Raw genomic sequence first — 19,886 nt, 5'->3', positions numbered from 1 at the left:
GAGGGCGCTGCTGGAGAAAGGCAGAAAGAGGATCAGCGTGGGTTGAGCCTGCAGGAAACGAAAGGCGCCACACGTGTTAGAACCTGCGCCCCGGGGGCGCTCAGCGTGGGTAGGCAGGACACACGGCTGCACCAGGACACACCAGGTTTTCTCTTTGGCATCTCCAAACCCAGCGCCCCTCCAATCCATAAGCAACCAAGGGGATGAGTCAAATAAATGCAGTCCTTGTTATACAATTCCTACCCTTTCTCCTTTCTGGGGTCTAACTCCAATAAGGAGTATGCTCATCTATGCCTCGGCATTCGCATGTTTCCAATTCGGCCTTTCCTGGGCGGGACTTCAGGGCCTCGCCCACTGGGGCCCCGCCCAGGAGCCTCTCCGGGGCGGGGCTCTGCTCTGCTCCCCGCTTCCCTTTCCCCTGCGGTCCCTGCGGGGACAGGAGTGTCCCGGCCAAGCTCCGCGCACGCGGTGAGTAAGGACCAAGTTGGGGGACGCCTTGGAGGGTTACCCGCCGGGACAAGAGGCAAGAGGCAGCAGTGGGGAGGATTCTTTTAAGGCACGAGACGAAACGGGTTCGTTTCCTCCTGACCCCGCATTTGGAGGGCATCTTGGAAAGACTCTGGGATTTGTGGCCCTAGGGTCGCCCCTTGTTTCCTACCATCCCTCTTGTCCCTGGAGAGTCACCTAGAGCTGGTCGTGGAGATAGATGCTCGCTCCCCCAGGCACCAGGGCCAGGGGCTTGGGCAGGGCTGTGAGGAACACGTGGCCGGTGGAATTCCGATGGTTCCTTCAACCCAAGGCCCTGAAAGGGATTCGTTTTTAGGCCCAGACAGTAAACCCCTTGTAGTTTACTTTTCCCTCTAAATCATTTGGAGGCGGTTAGGAATGAAATTAGAGATGGCTGGGAAAAGGTATGGTCTTAGATATCCTAACCTGAAATTAAAAAAAAAAAAAAAAAAAAAAGATAAGTTATAAGGGTGAGTTGGGTGGGAATGTTTATTAGCATTCTTACAAACATTTTGGTTGTTTTCAACCAGTAAACGAGGATCTTTGGCAGGAATGTCCTTTCACACCCAGTACTGCTACCAATTACTTTTCCGAAGTACTGCTTTATAGTTCTTAGAGATCCCATAATGGAGGCCCTCCTCAACCTAGTTTTAACAAGCCTTCCCATTTCCCCTCCAAGAGTAAACTTTTCCTTCCTGCTCACTTGTATCCATCGTCTCCTTGCCTGTCAATGTAACTCCTGATAATAGCAAGTGTTTATTGAGTGCCTGTTCCATACCAGATATTATCCTATGAGCATAATTTATATTCCATTTAAGTTTCCCATCCACCTTGTATAAAGAGTACTATTAATAACATTCCTATTTTGCAAATGGGGAGACTGAGGTAGAGACTTGCCAGCTGTTTATTGGCTGTTAAGCTTCCTGATACTTATTGACCAGACCACTGATTTGATCCTGTTGAACTGCCGAGGGACATAAGTAACAATAACATGGGAAAATAGCATTAACCAAAGGAAAATTGTTCTATTGCCTGTTACTGTTCTGTAGCTCAAGCCTCACAGAGTTATGGGGTTTGGGGGCCTGGGGTCTTGAACCCCACACGAGTGTTAAGTACCTATTGGCTGACTAACCTGGAGTGCTTTGATTGCAGTTGTGGAGTTTGGACAGATGCAGCTTCAGGTGAGTACAACTCCATTCACCTAGCTTTGGCCCCAGCTGTAGGCAGCTGCCTAGGTTGCCTTATACCTAGGCAAGTGTTACACTGCTGGAAGAACAGCAGCCCATAGCTGGTTGGCATTCTGGGCCTGGTTCATGCCAACTCGGTTGTTAACTATACCAGGATGCTAGCATATGTGCTTATCTAATCTGTAAGAGCATGACTTAGCAAGGAGAAACCTAAAAATCCAGACCTTTCTGAGTGGTTCTGGTCCAACAGGTTTGGCTGGTATGAGGTCTCTTGAATCACACATTGGAAACAGAAAAATAGGTAATTAAGCCATGAAGGGATGTAAAAAAGTCAGGCTACCAAGTACTCAGGGGACCTTAGACAGGCAGGAAGTCCATGGGATTTTTTTTTTTTTTAATATATTTTATTATTGTGCCTGTGCCAGCAACCAAAGTACATGCCCTTGACCAGAATCAGTCCAGGACCCCTCAGTCTGCAGGCTGACACTCTATCCACTGAGCCAAACCGGTTTCGGCACATGAGATTTTTGCTAATTTCTCTGAAATAAAAGTTCATGGCTCCCACTCCTTACCATACAAAGCTAGTCAAGATGATCCCTCTATAGAGGGATTTCATAGCTATACTTTTGTATGAGAATGCCTTATAGGAAAATGTTGATGTGAATTTGCTTTAAAATTGTGGGTATTCTCTACTTCATTAATAAAATATAAAAATAGCAATTGATTGAGGGGCTCTAGACACTTGGCCTAGCTACAACTGTAATAATGCCTGGTTTAGGCTGACCAGATATTTGTGGTTTCTTATTTCAGGGGTGAACAAAGTTGTTGCCTTTTTGGAACAGTAAATCTTGAGCCCCCTTGGTAATGATTTTGTTTTGGAATGATAATTTCCTGAGAAGGGATCATTCTCAGTTCTAGGCAAACACTTTTCACTCAGGATAATGCAGGAGATTATCCATTAGAGCTGACTTAGTTGCTGCTGCTGTGAAAAGTGATTTTCTAGTTTCCATAGGAGGAACTGGTGAGGATGTTGAGGAGATGGGGGTTTTTTATCAAAGCTAGATTTGTTCTGTCAATTGGCTTCCCCTTATAAGGATTCTCTCAGCTGGATGCTTTGTTTGAATACTTCAGATGTTCATTGTGAAGATGCCTTTTACGTATGAGGTCTTAAAACTAGTGCTATTTATAGGGTTTGAGGAATGGTTAATGGTAATCATAGGCAATAAAGGCAAATAATGAGAAGTAAAATAATTTATGTAAATATAAAAAATATAGTAAATTATAACTAGCAGGTGACATTCTATTTACATCTACAGAAGTGTAGCCTTAGGAGCTGCTGTTTTAATCTGTGGTGTTGAACGGTGAATTTTTTTTTTTTTAGGATGACTTGAAAGTAGGGCACCCTTGGCCCTCCTGAATAAAGGAAATTAGTGGACAGTCTGTGTATGGAATTTTCAGGTAAATGTCCCTATTCATCCCAATATTGCCTATGTGCCAGGCCTTTTGTTAGTTGGTGTCCATCAGAAAACATTGAGAGGCAAAGGTACCTATATATGTCCCCAACAAATTCAGCCTGAGTAGGGCTTTGATGGCTGTGGTGTGAAGGCATGTAGGATCTTTGAGATTATCTGTATCATTCCATCTGAGAAATTTATAGGGAGATTGTACATTCCATAAGGGGAAGGGTACTGTATCTTACCTTTTACACTGCTAGATCCCAAGAGAATCATTGATGGGCTGCCTGGCACGTGGCAGGAACTCTGAATGTTGGATAAAATGACGAAGGCATGGCAAAGGGATTCTTGTTTCCTATTTATTTAAAGGATTTGGCAGCATGGTCTTCAATCCGTGCTTCCAGGCCTCTGTTTTGCAGTCAGCATTTAATTCATGGGAATACTGGTATCCATGTCTTGAGCCTGGGGTACCTGGTTATCTGAAACAAATAAGAAAGCTGTTTCAGGAATTATCCAGCGGTTGTCAGCTGTCCAGGCTGGTGTGATGCCTTGGATGGTGTTACACTGTTGGAAGAGCAAGCACTGCCTTTCATGGGGTCTGGCTCCCAGCACTGTTTTGGTGTTGTGGCCAAGGACCTTTGGGCAGTGTTCTGCACCTCTGAGAGTGGAATAACTCCTCCTGTGGAGTTGGTCCTAGTCTGGGTGCAAACAATTTTTAAAAAAATATATTTTATTGATTTTTTACAGAGGAAGGGAGAGAAATAGAGAGCTAGAAACATTGATGAGAGAGAAACATCGACCGCCTGCCTCTTGCACACCTCCTACTGGGGATGTGCCCACAACCAATGTACATGCCCTTGACCGGAATCGAATCTGGGACCTTTTGGTCCGCAGGCTGACACTATCCACTGAGCCAAACCGGTTTTGGCAGTCCATGGGATTTTTGCTAATTTCTCTGAAATAAAAGTTCATGGCTCCCCCTCCCCATCATGCAAAGCTAGTCAAGATGATCCCTCTATAGAGGGATTTCATAGCTGTACTTTTGTATGAGAATGCCTTATAGGAAAATGTAGATGTGAATTTGCTTTAAAATTATGGGCATTCTTCACTACTTCATTAATAAAATATAAAAATAGCAATTGATTGAGGAGCTCTAGACACTTGGCCTAGCTACAACTGTAATAATGCCTGGTTTAGGCTGACCAGATATTTGTGGTTTCTTATTTCAGGGGTGAACAAAGTTGTTGCCTTTTTGGAACAGTAAATCTTGAGCCCCCTTGGTAATGATTTTGTTTTGGAATGATAATTTCCTGAGAAGGGATCATTCTCAGTTCTAGGCAAACACTTTTCACTCAGGATAATGCAGGAGATTATCCATTAGAGCTGACTTAGTTGCTGCTGCTGTGAAAAGTGATTTTCTAGTTTCCAAAGGAGGAACTGGTGAGGATGTTGAGGAGATGGGGGTTTTTTATCAAAGCTAGATTTGTTCTGTCAATTGGCTTCCCCTTATAAGGATTCTCTCAGCTGGATGCTTTGTTTGAATATTTCAGATGTTCATTGTGAAGATGCCTTTTACATATGGGGTCTTAAAACTAGTGCTATTTATAGGGATTGAGGAATGGTTACTTTTAATGGTAATCATAGGCAAGAAAAAGGCAAATAATGGGAAATAACTTATGTGAATATAAAAATATATTATAGTAAATTATAACTAGCAGATGTCATTCTATTTACATCTACAGAAGTGTAGCCTTAGGAGCTGCTGTTTTAATCTGTGGTGTTGAACAGTGAAATTTTTTTTTTTAGGATGACTTGAAAGTTGGGCACGCTTGGCCCTCCTGAACAGAGGAAATTAGTGGACAGTCTGTGTATTGAATTTTCAGGTAAATGTCCCTATTCATCCCAATATTGCCTATGTGCCAGGCCTTTTGTTAGTTGGTGTCCATCAGAAAACATTGGGAGGCAAAGGTACTATATATGTTTCCAACAAATTCAGCCTGAGTAGGGCTTTGATGGTTGTGGTGTGAAGGCATGTAGGATCTTTGAGATTATTTGTATTATTCCATCTGAGGAATTTATAGGGAGAGTGTATATTCCATAAGGGCAAGGATACTGTAAACACTGCTATATCCCAAGCACAGTGCCTGGCACATGGCAAGAACTCTCTGAATGTTGGATAAAATGATGAAGGCATAGCAAAGGGATTCTTGTTTCCTATTCATTTAAAGGATTTGGAAGCTTGGTCTTCAATCCGTGCTTCCAGGCCTCTGTTTTGCAGTCAGCATTTAATTCATGGGAATACTGGTATCCATGTCTTGAGCCTGGGGTACCTGGTTATCTGAAACAAATAAGAAAGCTGTTTCAGGAATTATCCAGCGGTTGTCAGCTGTTCAGGCTGGTGTGATGCCTTGGATGGTGTTACACTGTTGGAAGAGCAAGCACTGCCTTTCATGGGGTCTGGCTCCCAGCACTGTTTTGGTGTTGTGGCCAAGGACCTTTGGGCAGTGTTCTGCACCTCTGAGAGAGGAATAACTCCTCCTGTGGAGTTGGTCCTAGATTGGGTGCAAACAATTTTTTAAATATATTTTTACTGATTTCAAAGAGGAAGAGAGATAGAAACATCAATGATGAGAGAGAATCATTGATGGGCTGCCTCCTGAATGCCCCACACTGTGGATCGAGCCTGAAACCCAGGCATGTGCCCTGACCGGGAATTGAACCCTGACCTCCTGGTTCGTAGCTTGATGCTCAACCACTGAGACATGCCAGTTTTTTTTCTATTAGAAAATAGCCCCTGTCATTCCTTTTCTCTGAATTCTAGGTGCCTTCACCAGAGAAACCTGTCTTCATCGGAACCTCAAATGTGTATGTAATTCTTTCGTGTGTAGGTTCTAATGAACTTGCTTCAGCTCAAATGGGTGGTATGAAATAATAGAAAGATAAATATATGTTGGTCTCTGCCCCTGGTTCCCGCCCCAGAGCTCTTAAGACATTTGTAATTTCCTAAGTGATAAGAGCATTAAGAGCATCTTGTGTTTAATATTCAGCTTTCTTAAATTTTGGTTCCTGACCAGAGCTCCTAAAAGCCCATAGCATTTCCCAGGTGATAGGAAATTCTTCTAATGGGGGATGGTCACCAGAAACACCTATGAGTCAGAAGCACTGTAATAACTGGACTAGAATTTGGAGGTGAGAGGAGCACAGTCTGTGGAATGTGCCCTTAATTTGTGATATCTGACAGTTTCTAGGTGTAGTGTCAGAATTGAGTTAAATTGTAGGAAACCCAGCTGGTGACCCAGATTTGCTTGGTTTGGGGAAAAACCCACGTAGTTGGTGTCAGAAGTGTTGAGAGTGTGAGAGCAAAGGAAAAAGAGAAGTGAGTTTTTCTTTTCAGGTAGAAAACAACCTAAACTAAACTCATTTTCTAGAGCTCTGCTATGCACTACAAATGGCTATTTAAATTGACAAAAGATTAAGTAGAGCCAGTTTTTCCATGTCAGTATCTAGTGACTACCATTGGACAGTTCAGAATAATTCCACCAATGCAAAAGTTTTAGTATGCAATGTTCTAGAGGAGGGTTGGCAAACTTCCTGTAAAGGTCAGGATAATATTTTAGGCTTGTACACCACAGAATCAATGTTGCAACTATTCAACTCTGCAGTTGTATAAAAGCAGCCATAGACAACATAGCAACAAGTGAGCATTGCTATGTTCCAATAAAACTTCATGGGCACTGAAATGAGAATTTCATAACAGTTTTTAGTGTTGCAAAAAAAAATCTCCCCCTCAACCATTTTACTCCAAGGTCTTTCAAAAACAGGTGTCAGGCCCTGACCCGTGTAACTCAATTGGTCATTGGTTTGATTCCTGGTCAGGGAATATATCCAGGTTGCTGGTTTGATCCCCAGGTCGGGGTACATATGGGAAGCAACCAATGGCTGTTTCTTCCTCTAAAAACCAATAAAAGCATATTTAAATAGATGGGAGGCCAGAATTGGCCTGCAAGTTCTAGTTTACTAACCCGTTCTAGAGGATGAAATGCAGGCCTTGAGTCTTGACAGGGTCAGGGTTAGTACCAACGTATGAAAAGTTCCATATTGTTAATACTTTTGCATTACGCGAACCTTTACCATACAGCCTTCATCTTTTAATGACTAATCATTCTCTTTTAAAGTATACCTAAGGAGGAGGTCCTAAGAAAGAACAGCAGTCTTGAATTCCAGCAGAGCCTGATCACAGCCTCAGTCCTAGATAGTGAAATAGAAATGGCTTCGCCTGGCCGGAGTGGCTTAGTTGGAGCATCATCCCATGGACGGAAAGTTGGCTGGCTCAATTCCTGATCAGGTACAGAACTGGGATATGGGGCTGAGGGGGACATGTAAGGAAGGCAATTGTCTAATAGTCCTCATCCCCCCATATCTAAGCATGACCTTGGGTGAGGATTATAAAAAGATCTCTGGCTGACATGGTTCATGGTCAGGGTGCCTGCCCTCGACTGGAAGGGTCTCAGGTTCAATTCCAGTTGAGGGCACGTACCTGGGTTGCAGATTCCCTGCCCCAGTTAGAACCAATTGATGTGGTTCTCTCATATCAATGTTTCTCCTCTCTTCCATTCCCCCTCCCTTACTTGCTCTCTAAAATTAATGGGGGGAAATGTTCTCCAGTGAAGATGAACTGAAAAAAAAGGGAGAAATGGCTTCTACAGAAAGGGGAAATATTTATATATCATGAATAGCGAGGGTTTAAAATACGGGATCTCAGTTCCCCTGAGCGTACAGATTGTCTTGACCATGGTAACACTATCCAGGTGCAAAGAGAGGTCCTCTTTGCACCTGGGTAGTTGCTACTTGAAAAGGGATAATTTAATTGGTATTTATGCTTGTATTTAATACCTAAGAGGTTTCAATGACTTAATCATGCACATTAAGATAATTTTATGGGGTTTCCTATTTGATAAGTGAAGTTAGTCAGCTATTACTCCCTGCTGACTTGATTTTCTTTATTTCTTGGTGAGCCTAAGATGAAGTAAAACATTTCAAAGTATTTTACTCATTCCTTCTCTTTCCCTATCTTTCTCCCATGCTGCAGTGGAAACTGAAATTGGACTGGCAGGTTTATTGGTCTATAATTATCCAAGCAGCCACCTCCTACTATAAGCAGCAGTTAGTAAAGACAAGAGCCCCTCTTTATTGTCCTGCTCAAGTTTCAAGTTTAATATATCATACTAGGGGCCAGGTGCATGGATTCATGCACCAGTGGGGTCCCTTGGTCTGGCGTACAGGGATCAGGATGAGTAGGGGGCCTCGAGTAATCAGGAAACAAAATTTCAGGGGAATAAATTCTACAGGCTCCAAAGGGACACTGAAAGGAGGCTCGATGCCTGGGCATTTACACAAAGGAGAAAACAACCTTATAAGAGCAATTAATTAAGAGCTTTAAAAAGTGACAGTGACTCCTTTTAATTTTGCTGCTTAATTGGGGCTTTAAAAATAGCTTCTAGTTAATGGGCCTGTCAATATTCTCTTGGGAAACAATTTCCCTGAATTAACAAATCAACTATAATACTTAGAATGTCTGCTTTAAAATATCTTTCTCTTTATTGCTATTTTAATGAACCAACTTGGTGGGTCATATATATGTCCGTTGAATATCTTAAGGGCTGGTTTAAAGATATTCTAACTTTGCCCCTCCCAGTTCTCCAGGAAAGGGCCTTTGGGTTATGAGAATGTTCTATACTGCTTTATTACCTGAAAAGGGGGTGGTAAAATGGACCTTGACATTTGTTTTATTTTAGATTAGTTACAGAAAAGTTGTAACGATATTATAAAGAATTCTCATCCAGTTTCCCCTAATATTTTCTATTTTACAATAGCATAGTACATTTGTCACAATGGGCTAATGCATACATTATTAACTAACGTCCATACTTTAGTCTGATTCCTTTAGTTTTCATCTAATGTCTCTGTAGGTACCTCTTTGCTGTGACAACTTCTTAGACTTTCCTTGTTTTGTTGTGTGTTTTTGTTTTGTTTTGGTGGGGGTTTTTTTTGGAGGGGGGGGTGATGACCTGAGTTTTGAGTCAGGTATTTTGTAGAAAGTCCTTCAGTTAAGATTGAGTTTTTCTCATGATTAGATTGGGGTTAAGGGATTTTGAGAAGAAGACCACAGAAGTAAAGTGCCATTCTAACCATATAATCAAGAATACATAATATCAGCATGATTTATTACTATCTAAAAAATTATGTTGGTATGTTTTTATTGATTTTGGGGGGAGAGAGAGAGAGAGGGAAGCTCAGTGGGCTGCCTTGAGCCTACGACCCAGGCATGTGTCCTGACTGGGAATTGAATTGGAGACCTCTTTTTTTTTCCTCTCTCTTTTTTTTAAAATATATTTTATTGTTTTTTGGGGTTTTGTTGTTTTTTGTTGTTGTTTTTTACAGAGAGGAAGGAAGAGGGAGTCATCAATCAGCTGCCTCTTGCACACCCCCTACTGGTGATATGTCTGCAACCAAGGTATATGCCCTTGACCGTAATCGAACCTGGGACCCTTGAGCCAGCAGGCCGATGCTCTATCCACTGAGCCAAACTGGTTAGGGTGAACCGGAGACCTTTTGATGCATTGGACAACATTTAACCAACCAAGCCACACTGGCCATGGGGTGATTTATTACTGTTTATCTTACCCTTGATCACCTGGCTTGGGTCTTATTTGCCAGTTTTATCCATTGTAAAATTCCTCTCTATCCAATATTGCACTCTGCCATGAAAATCACCGTGTGCAGCCTATACTTAAGGAAAGGGGAGTTTTGCTCTCCTTGGAATTTTTCAGAAAGAAACTGGTCTTTTCTTCACCATTTATTAAACTTATTTATATCACTATGGACTCATGGTTATTTACTGTATACTTGGGGAAATAATCCAATATTTTATTTTGTTCAGATTGTTCCATCTTTGACCATTGGGAGCTCTTTCAGTATGCCCCATTATTGTGGGGTTATTGTTATTTTTTTTTAAGTACTTCTCAGTTTATGACACTATAAAATGCTCCAGGCTCATCTTATATATTTCCTATCTCAATCCCAGAGTCAACCATTTATTTTATGGGCCCTGGTTCCTTTATTATTGAATAATATTAAGGAACTAAGATCTGGCTGCTCATGGTAGAACTATGAAAATATGTGTATATATACCAGGATCCATAGTTCATTGCTCCCTATATTTTATATCATTCCATTTTTTAATATGCAGTGCATTTTGTCCCATTGTCATTGTTTATTCTCTTTCATCTGCAAGAGAGCCTCTTGCCTTTTATAGTGGATGCTGTAGACCCCAAGTAACTGATTGTTTTTACCCTTAGAGCTCACAATAGAGGATGGGAAATTTTTTCAATCAGCTGCTGGTCAAAGGGAGGACCAATCCCAGGCCTTAGTATCCTAATGAGCTAAACAAGAATGGAGATGACATCAAGAAACAGTTTCTTGAGTTAGAATCTTGGCTTCACCAATGTGGTAGATGGAACTTTTTGTCCTTCTCAGTTGTGATTCTCTAGAGGAGAGCTCAGAGGGGTTAACTAATGTATATGCCAGCCGTTCCAGGCAGTGATGGGTTGGACATGAGGCAATGAACAGGATAATGAAAGGACAGAATAGAGAAGTTCTGTCCCAGCCTATACTACTTCTCCCATGGCATTCTATCCTTTTCTGCACTGGCCTTCCATTTCTTGCTCCTGTAGCACCCAATCATAATCTGTTTTCTTGCCAAAACCGGTTTGGCTCAGTGGATAGAGCGTTGGCTTGGGGACTGAAGGGACCCGGGTTCAATTCCGGTCAAGGGCATGCACCTTGGTTGCTGGCATATCCCCAGTAGGGGGTGTGCAAGAGGCAGCTGATCGATGACTTTCATCGATGTTTCTAACTATCTCTCTCCCTTCCTCTCTGTACAAAATCAATAAAATATATATATATATATTTTTTTTTTAATAATCTGTTTTCTTCAAGGGACTCTTCATATTAAATTTCTCAGGTCCCTAAACCCCCTCTTTGTATGATAGCTACATGGGTGAAATTGAGAAAGAGAAAGCCTATAATTCATCTTTTCAGAAGACTGGTCATTTAACTACTACCCTTTGGTGGCTTTTATCAACTGAATCCTATATTAGATAGTGGGGATAGGTGGTGAACAAGACACTATCCCTGTTTAACATGGGCTGTCAAATCTAGCCCATAACTTTCTCACCTCATCTAGCACCTTCAGATTCTCTTCTGGTCACGCTGGTTTCTTAGTTTTTGATAAGCCTTTTGTGACTCTGCACATATAGTTTCTCTTTCTGGTTCTATTTTCCTTCTCTACTTTGTCCACTTTGAGATCTTAGCTCAGATTGCACTTCTGCAGAGAAGCCACTTTGCCCATTATATGTGTCATCACAGCTAGAGTCAGATGCCATGCAAGAGTCCTTTGAAAAGGCATTTACCATCTTCTAAAGGTTTATCTCCCTAACTAAGCAGCCTTGGTTCTATTGACAGCTAACTAAAGAGCCTCAGCTGGTAATATTAATATTTATGTATTATATTGTACCCTAAAATAAGGCCATAGGAATATCCTGTGTTTTTTTAAATAATACCCACGTAAGAGTAATGAGATTGCTAATTTTCTTTAAAATTTTTGAAAACAAAGGTGTCAGATTTCCAAATCATTTCATAGTGGACATTAAAAGATAGAATAGAATGTAAAACTATTTGAAATTAAATTTAGCTTCAAAAAGTACTTAATGAAAATAATGGGTTTGCAAAGGATTTGTTCAAATTTTAACTAAAATATGTGGGCTTTTGTGTATATTGGGGGGGGGGGGTAACCTGAAATGTCTTCATTTATGAAAATTTGTGAAACATCTTTGTGTTTAAGTTATAACTGACAAGGAGATGCCAAGATAAAACTTGGATCCAGACTTATATGGATAATTTTAACATGTTTACTCTGGGACTTTATAAAAATGAATAATCTTTGAAACTATGCTTTTGTCATTTTAGGATTTTTTTATGTAAATATTCTTCAGGATATGTGGCGACATAGAATATTGATAACATTTACTACACATTGACTATGTTCCAGAACTGCTAATAAACTCATTCTGCACATCTTTTAATCTTCTCAACAGCCTCACAAGGTAACATAGTTGGTGGATCCAGGAACCTGTGTGTTCAGTGATTCTCCAAAGATGGCATTTGGCTTGGGACTTTCAGGTATAGTGCTCCCAGGTCTTTACAACTAACACTAATAAATATCTACTTGTCTTTGTTGTCATCAACTCATTCAGACTAGCATTTTTCAGTGTCTGCTGAAATGTCTGTCTTCTAGAGTCTTTACACGTATTACAAATGCAAAAGACCTTTTTTCAGGACATTAACATCTTAGCTACTCTTGCTTGAGGATAATCCATTTTGCTCTTAACATACACAGAACCTATACAGACATACCCTTTAACCTTTAAAAGGAGTCCCTATCTACTTTATTCTTTTTCTTATACATACCATCCATGAGCCACATACCCATGAGTCTCAGGTTTATAAAAATGTCTCTGGGGGGAGGGAGGGGCAGTGGTAAGATATGTACACAGATAATAATAAAATAAAAAGAAAGAAAGAAAAAATGTCTCTCTGGGGAGTCTGAATGGGTCACACATCCCCATCCCTATATTTGGCCTATGATAGGGCCTATCGCTTCCTGTTCCTTAAGGTCTTACTAGTATTTAAGAGGATAGTGAAGTTGGGTTCCCTTTGTAATTTCACAAATATACCTGCCAGATTAAGGGATAAAAAACTTGAATAGGTACACATTACAAACAAATCATTATGTAATACAACACAAGTCATTTCTAGATTATTTAAGAATACATTGAGGATATTTGCAATTAATCTAAAAAGTTACATGATCTCCCTATAATGCTAACATAGTATTTGCTGAAGTTGCTAAGAGTGAAGATTTCTAGCCTATCTTTCCCCAAATGCCTGAAATGATTAATAGTGAAATTCTAGAAGTGTTCCTTTTGGGGAAAAAAAGCTTTGTTCAAAGATAAGAAAACAAATGTATAGGGGTGGGGGGGTAAAAATCCCTTGTAGGTGGTGAATTTTCCTAAATGTATGAGTGTTAACTAGAAATAGTTCATTCAACTAGCAAGTAAGCATTTTGAAGGTAAACTGAGAGAAAAATGAAAGTTTGAATAGTATGGAGATGTGTATAAGTGACATATGAATAAAACATTAAAATAATGACAAGTGAGAGGATCCAAGATGGCTGCGCCCAGATGAAGACCTAGCCACAGCCGCACACAACAATTTCAATAAAATACAACTAAAATATAAAACGGACATTGCCCAGAACTACAGGAAAGTTGACTGACTGGAAATTCTACAGCGAGAAGCAAAGACAAAACCAGAAGGAGGCGCGGAGGAGCTGGAAAAGCCCAATGTACGGAGACGCGGAGCGCGGAGAGGACGGAGCCAGAGAGGAGGGGGAGACCGAGTGCCTGGCGGGCGTTCCCTAGCGGAAAGGAGATAAAACTCTGACTGTGCTAGGCCCCCGACGGCTCTGAACCCCAGTTCCCCAGACCCCGGGGACCCAGGCTCAGCCATAGGGAGCCGGGCTGTAAGGCGGGACCCCGGGGAAGCCGCGGCGAAAGGTCCCGGCGGCGCGCACACCGCGCGCAGAGAAGGGCCGGCCGGCTGTGCCGCGGGATTGCCCTGACGGGAAGGAGACTGGGGCTCCAGACTGCTGTGAACGCCACCTCCAACTCCACTTCCAACTGAACTGAACCCCAATACCAGGCTCATTGGGGGAGAGCATAGACAGTTTGGCAGCAGGCGAAAATCGAGGGCACCTTTCTCTCAGAGGCGCCGGCAGCGAGCATTGAAGGACCCGCATAGGGCGGGGCTGACGGAAGCCAAAGCTGCAGGCTCCACCCTGAAACCCCATCCCATCTGTAACTGCGAAATGCGACAACAAAATAAATCACAAACAAAAGAAATGGAGGACAAAAAGCGTCTGGATATAGAGTTCAAATCTACGCTTATAAGGTTTTTCAAGAATTTCCTAGAAAAGATGGATAAGACCTATGAGGATATGAAAAGAGATCAAGAAATGATAAGAGAACAACAAGAAATAAAGAATACATTGTCTGAAATAAAACATATTTTACAGAGTCCTAAAAACAAAAGGGAAGATCGCAAGAATCAAGTCAAAGATTTGGAACATAAAGAGCCAGAAGACACTCCTCCACAGAAGCTAGAAGGCAAGAGAATCCAGAAAATTGAAAATAATGTAAGAAACCTCTGGGACAACTTCAAGAGAACCAACATCAGAATTATGGGGGTCCCAGAAGATGAGAGAGAGCAAGATATCGAAAACATACTGAAAGAAATAGTGACAGAAAACTTCCCCCACCTGGTGAAAGAATTAGACTTACAAGTCCAGGAAGCGCACAGAACTCCAAACAAAAGGAATCCAAAGAGGACCACACCAAGACACCTCATAATTAAAATTCCAAGAGCAAAAGACAAAGAGAATATTAAAAGAAGCAAGAGCAAAGAAGGTAGTTACATATAAAGGAGCACCTATACGATTGTCAGCTGACTTCTCAACAGAAACCATGCAGGCCAGAAGGGAATGGCAAGAAATATTCAAGGTGATGAATAGTAAGAACCTACAGCCAAAGATAATCTATCCAGCAAAGCTATCACTCAGAATCGAAGGTCAGATAAAGAGCTTCACTAATAAAAAAAAGCTAAAGGAGTTCATCACCACCAAACCAGAATTATATGAATTGCTGAAGGGGGTTCTTTCAGAAGAGAAAGTAAACAAAGATAAAAATTATGAACAACAAATACGTAACTATCAACAAGTGAATCTAAAAACCAAGGAAATTAAAAAAAAAAAATCTGATGAACAATAGTAACTGTTGAATATAATAGAATCAGAGGTATGGAAGGGGAGTGAACTGATGATTCTTGGGGAAAAGGGGAGAGGGGGGTGTGGGTAGAGACTAAACATAAACTGTGCACCTATGGATGAGGACAATGGGGAGTGGGGAAAGGGCAGAGGGTGGGGTGGAAATCTGGTGGAGGAGAGCAATGGTGAGGGGGGGAAAAAGGAACATTTGTAATAATATGAACAATAAAAATTTATTTAAAAAAAAAAATAAATAAATAATGACAAGTGAGATCTTAAATGGTAAGCTATACCATGCCCAAGAAATCTTAGCATAATAATTCTCCCAGAGAAAACTAAGTTATTTAAAAGCTGAATAAAAGTAACATAATTTTGGAGCTAATCAAGTTGATTCTAACATGCATTTGGAAAACTAATATTGTGGAAAATGAGTCAAAGGTAAACTAGCCATAACCCATGTGAAAACTGCAAGAATAAAATGGGGTGGTATTGAAATGTATGTCCAGAATAGATCCTAAAACAAACTAACAGAAATAAGCATTTAAAAAAAAAAAATACAGCCGAAACCGGTTTGGCTCAGTGGTAGAGCGTCGGTCTGTGGACTGAAGGGTCCCGGGTTCGATTCCGGTCAGGGGCATGTACATTGGTTGCGGGCACATCCCCAGTGGGGGGTGTGCAGGAGGCAGTTGGTCGATGTTTCTCTCTCATCGACGTTGCTAGCTCTCTCTCTCTCTCTCCCTTCCTCTCTGTAAAAAATCAATAAAATATATTTAAAAAAAAAAAAAATAAAAAAAAAAAAATAAAAAAATAAAAAAAATAAATAAATAAATAAAAAATACAATTGTGTATTTAATTTACCTTCTAAGAAAAGCAAAATCTACACTAATAAAAGAGAAACATGCTAATTGACCATACCTTTATGACACCCACCAGCCAATCAGAAGTAAGTATATAAATTTACCCAATGAAGATGGATTGAAGTGAGGGGAATGTTCCCAGTGGGTTCAGCAGCAAGCAGGGCACTGGTCATCCAAATCCGGGAGGGAAGGTGGCCGAGGGTGAGAAAATACCCAGGATCCTGGACAGTGCCATGGTCTGGTCAGAAGTGGCCAAGGGCAGGTTGGGTTGCTTGCGTTGTTGCCATGGTATCCCACACTGGGCTATATGGGAAGGCAGGAAGGCAGCCCTGGCCAGAGTGAAAGTGGTGCTAGCAGCCAAGGGAAGAAAGGCCCATTTTTGCACGAATCTTCATGCATCTGACCTCTAGTGAATATATAGAAGGAATACATGTGACTGGATTTTAAAGAGTATGTGTGGGAAAGAACCATAAAGAAGAGGTTTGCAGGTAGATGTTTGCCAAACATTAATTATTCTTTGATCAATTTCTATAAAGCAAAAGCTCAACAACCCAATAGATAAACAGTTGAAGGATGATTAACCTCAGTTGGGCAATCAGACTTCCAAATAGATCCGGATAACAGTTATCAGAAATGGGCCAAGAGGTACTCATTTGTTGAGTAAATTGGCATAATCAATGAGGGAAATCTAATTTTTAAACTAAGCAATTTCAGTGTAGTCAAAATATTTTGTGACTTAAAAATTATATGATTTTAATTTTAAGAATACAGTCACATTTATTCATCAATTATCTGTGACTACCATATGGCCCACAAGCCTAAAATTTCATTTGTCCCTCTACAAAAATTTGCCTGCTCTAGAACAGCACTTATAATAAAATTTGCAATGGTGCCCTAACCAGTTTCGCTCAGTGGATAGAGTATCAGCCTGCGGATTGAAGGGTCCCAGGTTCGATTCTCGTTAAGGGCATGTACCTTGGTTGCAGGCACATCCCCAGTAGGAGGTGTGCAGGAGGCAGCTGATGTTTCTAACTCCCTCTCTGGAAAAAAATAAAATATATTTAATAAAAAAAATTTGCAATGGCAAAAATATTCACTAGCTAAATGTAAATGTAAAACTGAAAAGGAATGTAACTTATGGCTATTGTATAATGTAATAACTCTAGAAAACGGTGTATTTTAAACCACACATAGTTTTACATGTTTTGAGTACTATGAACATAAATTTTTTTCTTTTATTGCTTTGAATAGTGGAAAATTGGAAAATACCTAAATTGTCAATTGAAAAAACATTGGTTAAATTTTGTACCATCCATATAATGGAATACTTGAAAGACTTATTGAAATAAAACCAAAGAAGTAAAGCAAGAACAATGTATGATCTTTAATCTTTGTTTAGCGTATCACTGCAACAAAACCACCTTAAAACATACTAGTGCAAACAAGTATTAAAATTCTGTGTTGAGCCTCTGCTGGTGTGGCTTGGTTAGACTTGTCCCATGCAGGGAAAGGTGCTGGAGTGTGTGTGCAAGAGGCAATCGATGTTTCTCCCTCTCCTTTGTCTCTAAAAGTCAATAAAAAAGATATTTTTAAATCATATGGTTTTATTGGGTTTTATTGGGTGGTTGTGTTTTTCAGCCTTTTTTGGGCAAAGGCACACTTGTTTCATGAAAAAAATCACGAGGCACACCACCATTAGAAAATGTTAAAAAATTTAACTCTGTGCCTATATTGACTATATATAAAGTAATTCTCTTGAATAGGAATCAAATAAACACAAAGAAAGTATTTTATAATTACTTTATTATGAAATATTAAGTAAACAAAATAGTGAAAAATTATAAAATTCTTGTCTTGTCTGCACCTACGGCACACCAGGCAACATCTCATGTGCCGCAAAACAGCGGTTGAAAAACGCTGAACAGCCATCTGGAGGTTCCAGTTTGCTTGGCAGTTGGCCTTGGCTGGCACCTGTAGGTTCAGCTGGAGCTATACACTGAAGTACCTTGGTTCTTTTGATGTGGGACCTTTTCATATTGGTTGAGATTCTCACAACGTGGCAACTGGGTTCCAAATGAGTTGTCACTTATGTATTCTGTTGGTCAAAGCCAGTTATGAGACCTTCTGGATTCAGGAAGATAAAAGATTGATTCCACTATTTCATGAGAAGAGTAGAATTTATGGCATTTTTAAAAAATATATTTTTATTGATTTCGGAGAGAGAGAAACAATGACGAGTCATCAAATCTGCTGCCTCCTACACGCCCCACACGGGATTGGGCCCATAACTCACGCATGCGCTCTAAATGGTAAATGTAACCTCCTGGTTCATTAATGCTCTAGCACTTAGCCACCCCTGCCAGGCTTGTGTCTATTTTTAATTCATATTATGTGCACACACATTCAAAGTGTTTGTTTTATAGAAAATCCTTAGAATATTAGGTGTACTGGTTAAATAATGCAGATTTTAAGTGATGATTTCTTTTTTTTTTCTTTTTATTATTATTTTTACAAACTTAAGTGATGATTTCTATGTGAAAGACAAGGACATCCAGATCACCTGAAAAAGTTTGAAGACCAACAATTACAAGCATTATTGGGTGAAGATGTGTGTCAAACTCAAAAACAACTTGTAGAAATACTAAATGTTGCTCAGCAAACAATTTCCGATCATTTGCAAGCAATGGGAAATATTTTAAAGGGAGGGAAATGCGTGCCACATCAACTGAATGAAAGATAAATGGAAAACCAAAAAGTCATCAGTAAAATGTTGCTTCAATGGCACGAAAGAGTCTTTTTTGTATCAAATTGTGACTGGCGATGAAGTGGATTTTTTAAAAAAATATATATCTTATTGATTTTTTTACAGAGAAAGGAAGAAGGATAGAGAGCTAGAAACATCAATCAGAAGTGGGTTTGTTTTGATAATCCCAAATGCACAAAATCATGGGTTGACCCAGGTCAAAGATCAATATCTATAAGGCCAAATCGCTTAGGAAAGAAGACAATACTCTGCATTCAGTGGGTTCAGGAAGGTGTATGTTATGAGCTAAAACTAGGTGAAATTTAATACTGATTGCTACCAACAAATAATCAATTTGGACCGTGCTTTGATCATGAAATGACCAGAATGTTCCAGAAGATACAGCAAAGTAATTTTGCTTCATGATGACGTAACGTCACACAATTGAAAACCACTTAAAGACACGTTAAAAGGTCTTAGCTGGGAAGTATTAACCCACCCGCAGTATTCACCAGACCTTGCTCCTTGAGATTACCACTTGTTCTAATCAATGGCACACACACCTTCTGAGCAGCACTTCAAAACATACAGAGAAGTGGAAAATTGGGTCCCTGAATGGTTTGCCTAAAAATAAAAGTTCTATTGGCACGTATCCACAAATTATTTGAAAGATGGGGGGAAATGTGTAGCTAGCAATGAACATTACTTTGAATAAAGCATTTTTGATGCTTCTCTTGAGATCATGTTATTACAAAATCTGCCATTATTAACCGGTATACCTAGTACACAAGAAATGGTTGATAAAGGTTGCCTTAATAAAGGGAAATAGAGATTGGGGAAAACTTGTATTTGAATTTTATTATATGTATTCAATATATATATATATATATATATATATATATATATATATATATATATATGTTGTTTTTTAAATTATTTTTCAGAGAGGAAGGGAGAGGGATAGAGAGCTAGAAACATCAATGAGAGATACATCAACCAGCTGCTTCCTACACATCCCCCACCAGGGATGTGCCCGCAACCAATGTACATGCCCTTGACTGGAATCGAACCTGGAACCCTTGAATCCCCAGACCGACGCTCTATCCACTGAGCCAAACCAGTTTCGGCCATATATTTTTTTTAATATTACCTATTTCAAAAACTTTGAGCCCCTTCACCTCCACTACCATGCCACTG

General features: G+C 40.2%; 1 protein-coding gene across 8 annotated transcripts in view; it reads left to right on the top strand.

The window, feature by feature from the left end:
* Nucleotides 1-384: 384 nt before the first annotated feature.
* MATR3 (matrin 3) overlaps nt 385-19,886 on the top strand; it is a 54,646-nt gene continuing 35,144 nt past the window's right edge. For 2 of the 8 annotated variants that reach the window (XM_084885073.1, XM_084885054.1), the window contains exons 1-6: nt 385-468; nt 1,660-1,688; nt 3,076-3,152; nt 4,955-5,031; nt 7,324-7,493; nt 12,304-12,388. Coding sequence is in view for 1 of the 8 variants with exons in the window: in XM_084885059.1 (XP_084741185.1) it covers nt 7,458-7,493 (36 nt within the window). In the remaining 7 variants the exon portion in view is untranslated. Of the gene's footprint in view, nt 469-1,659; nt 1,689-3,075; nt 3,153-4,954; nt 5,032-5,969; nt 6,014-7,323; nt 7,494-12,303; nt 12,389-19,886 lie in introns of those variants that run through there. The other 6 variants (XM_084885059.1, XM_084885068.1, XM_084885065.1 and 3 more) reach the window with 5 other exon arrangements.

The sequence above is a fragment of the Pipistrellus hanaki genome, assembly GCF_964339955.1.
Source record: "Pipistrellus hanaki genome assembly, chromosome: 5".
NCBI lineage: Eukaryota > Metazoa > Chordata > Mammalia > Chiroptera > Vespertilionidae > Pipistrellus > Pipistrellus hanaki.
Note: the sequence above shows the minus strand (reverse complement) of the source record. Positions and strands in the feature narration are given on the sequence as shown.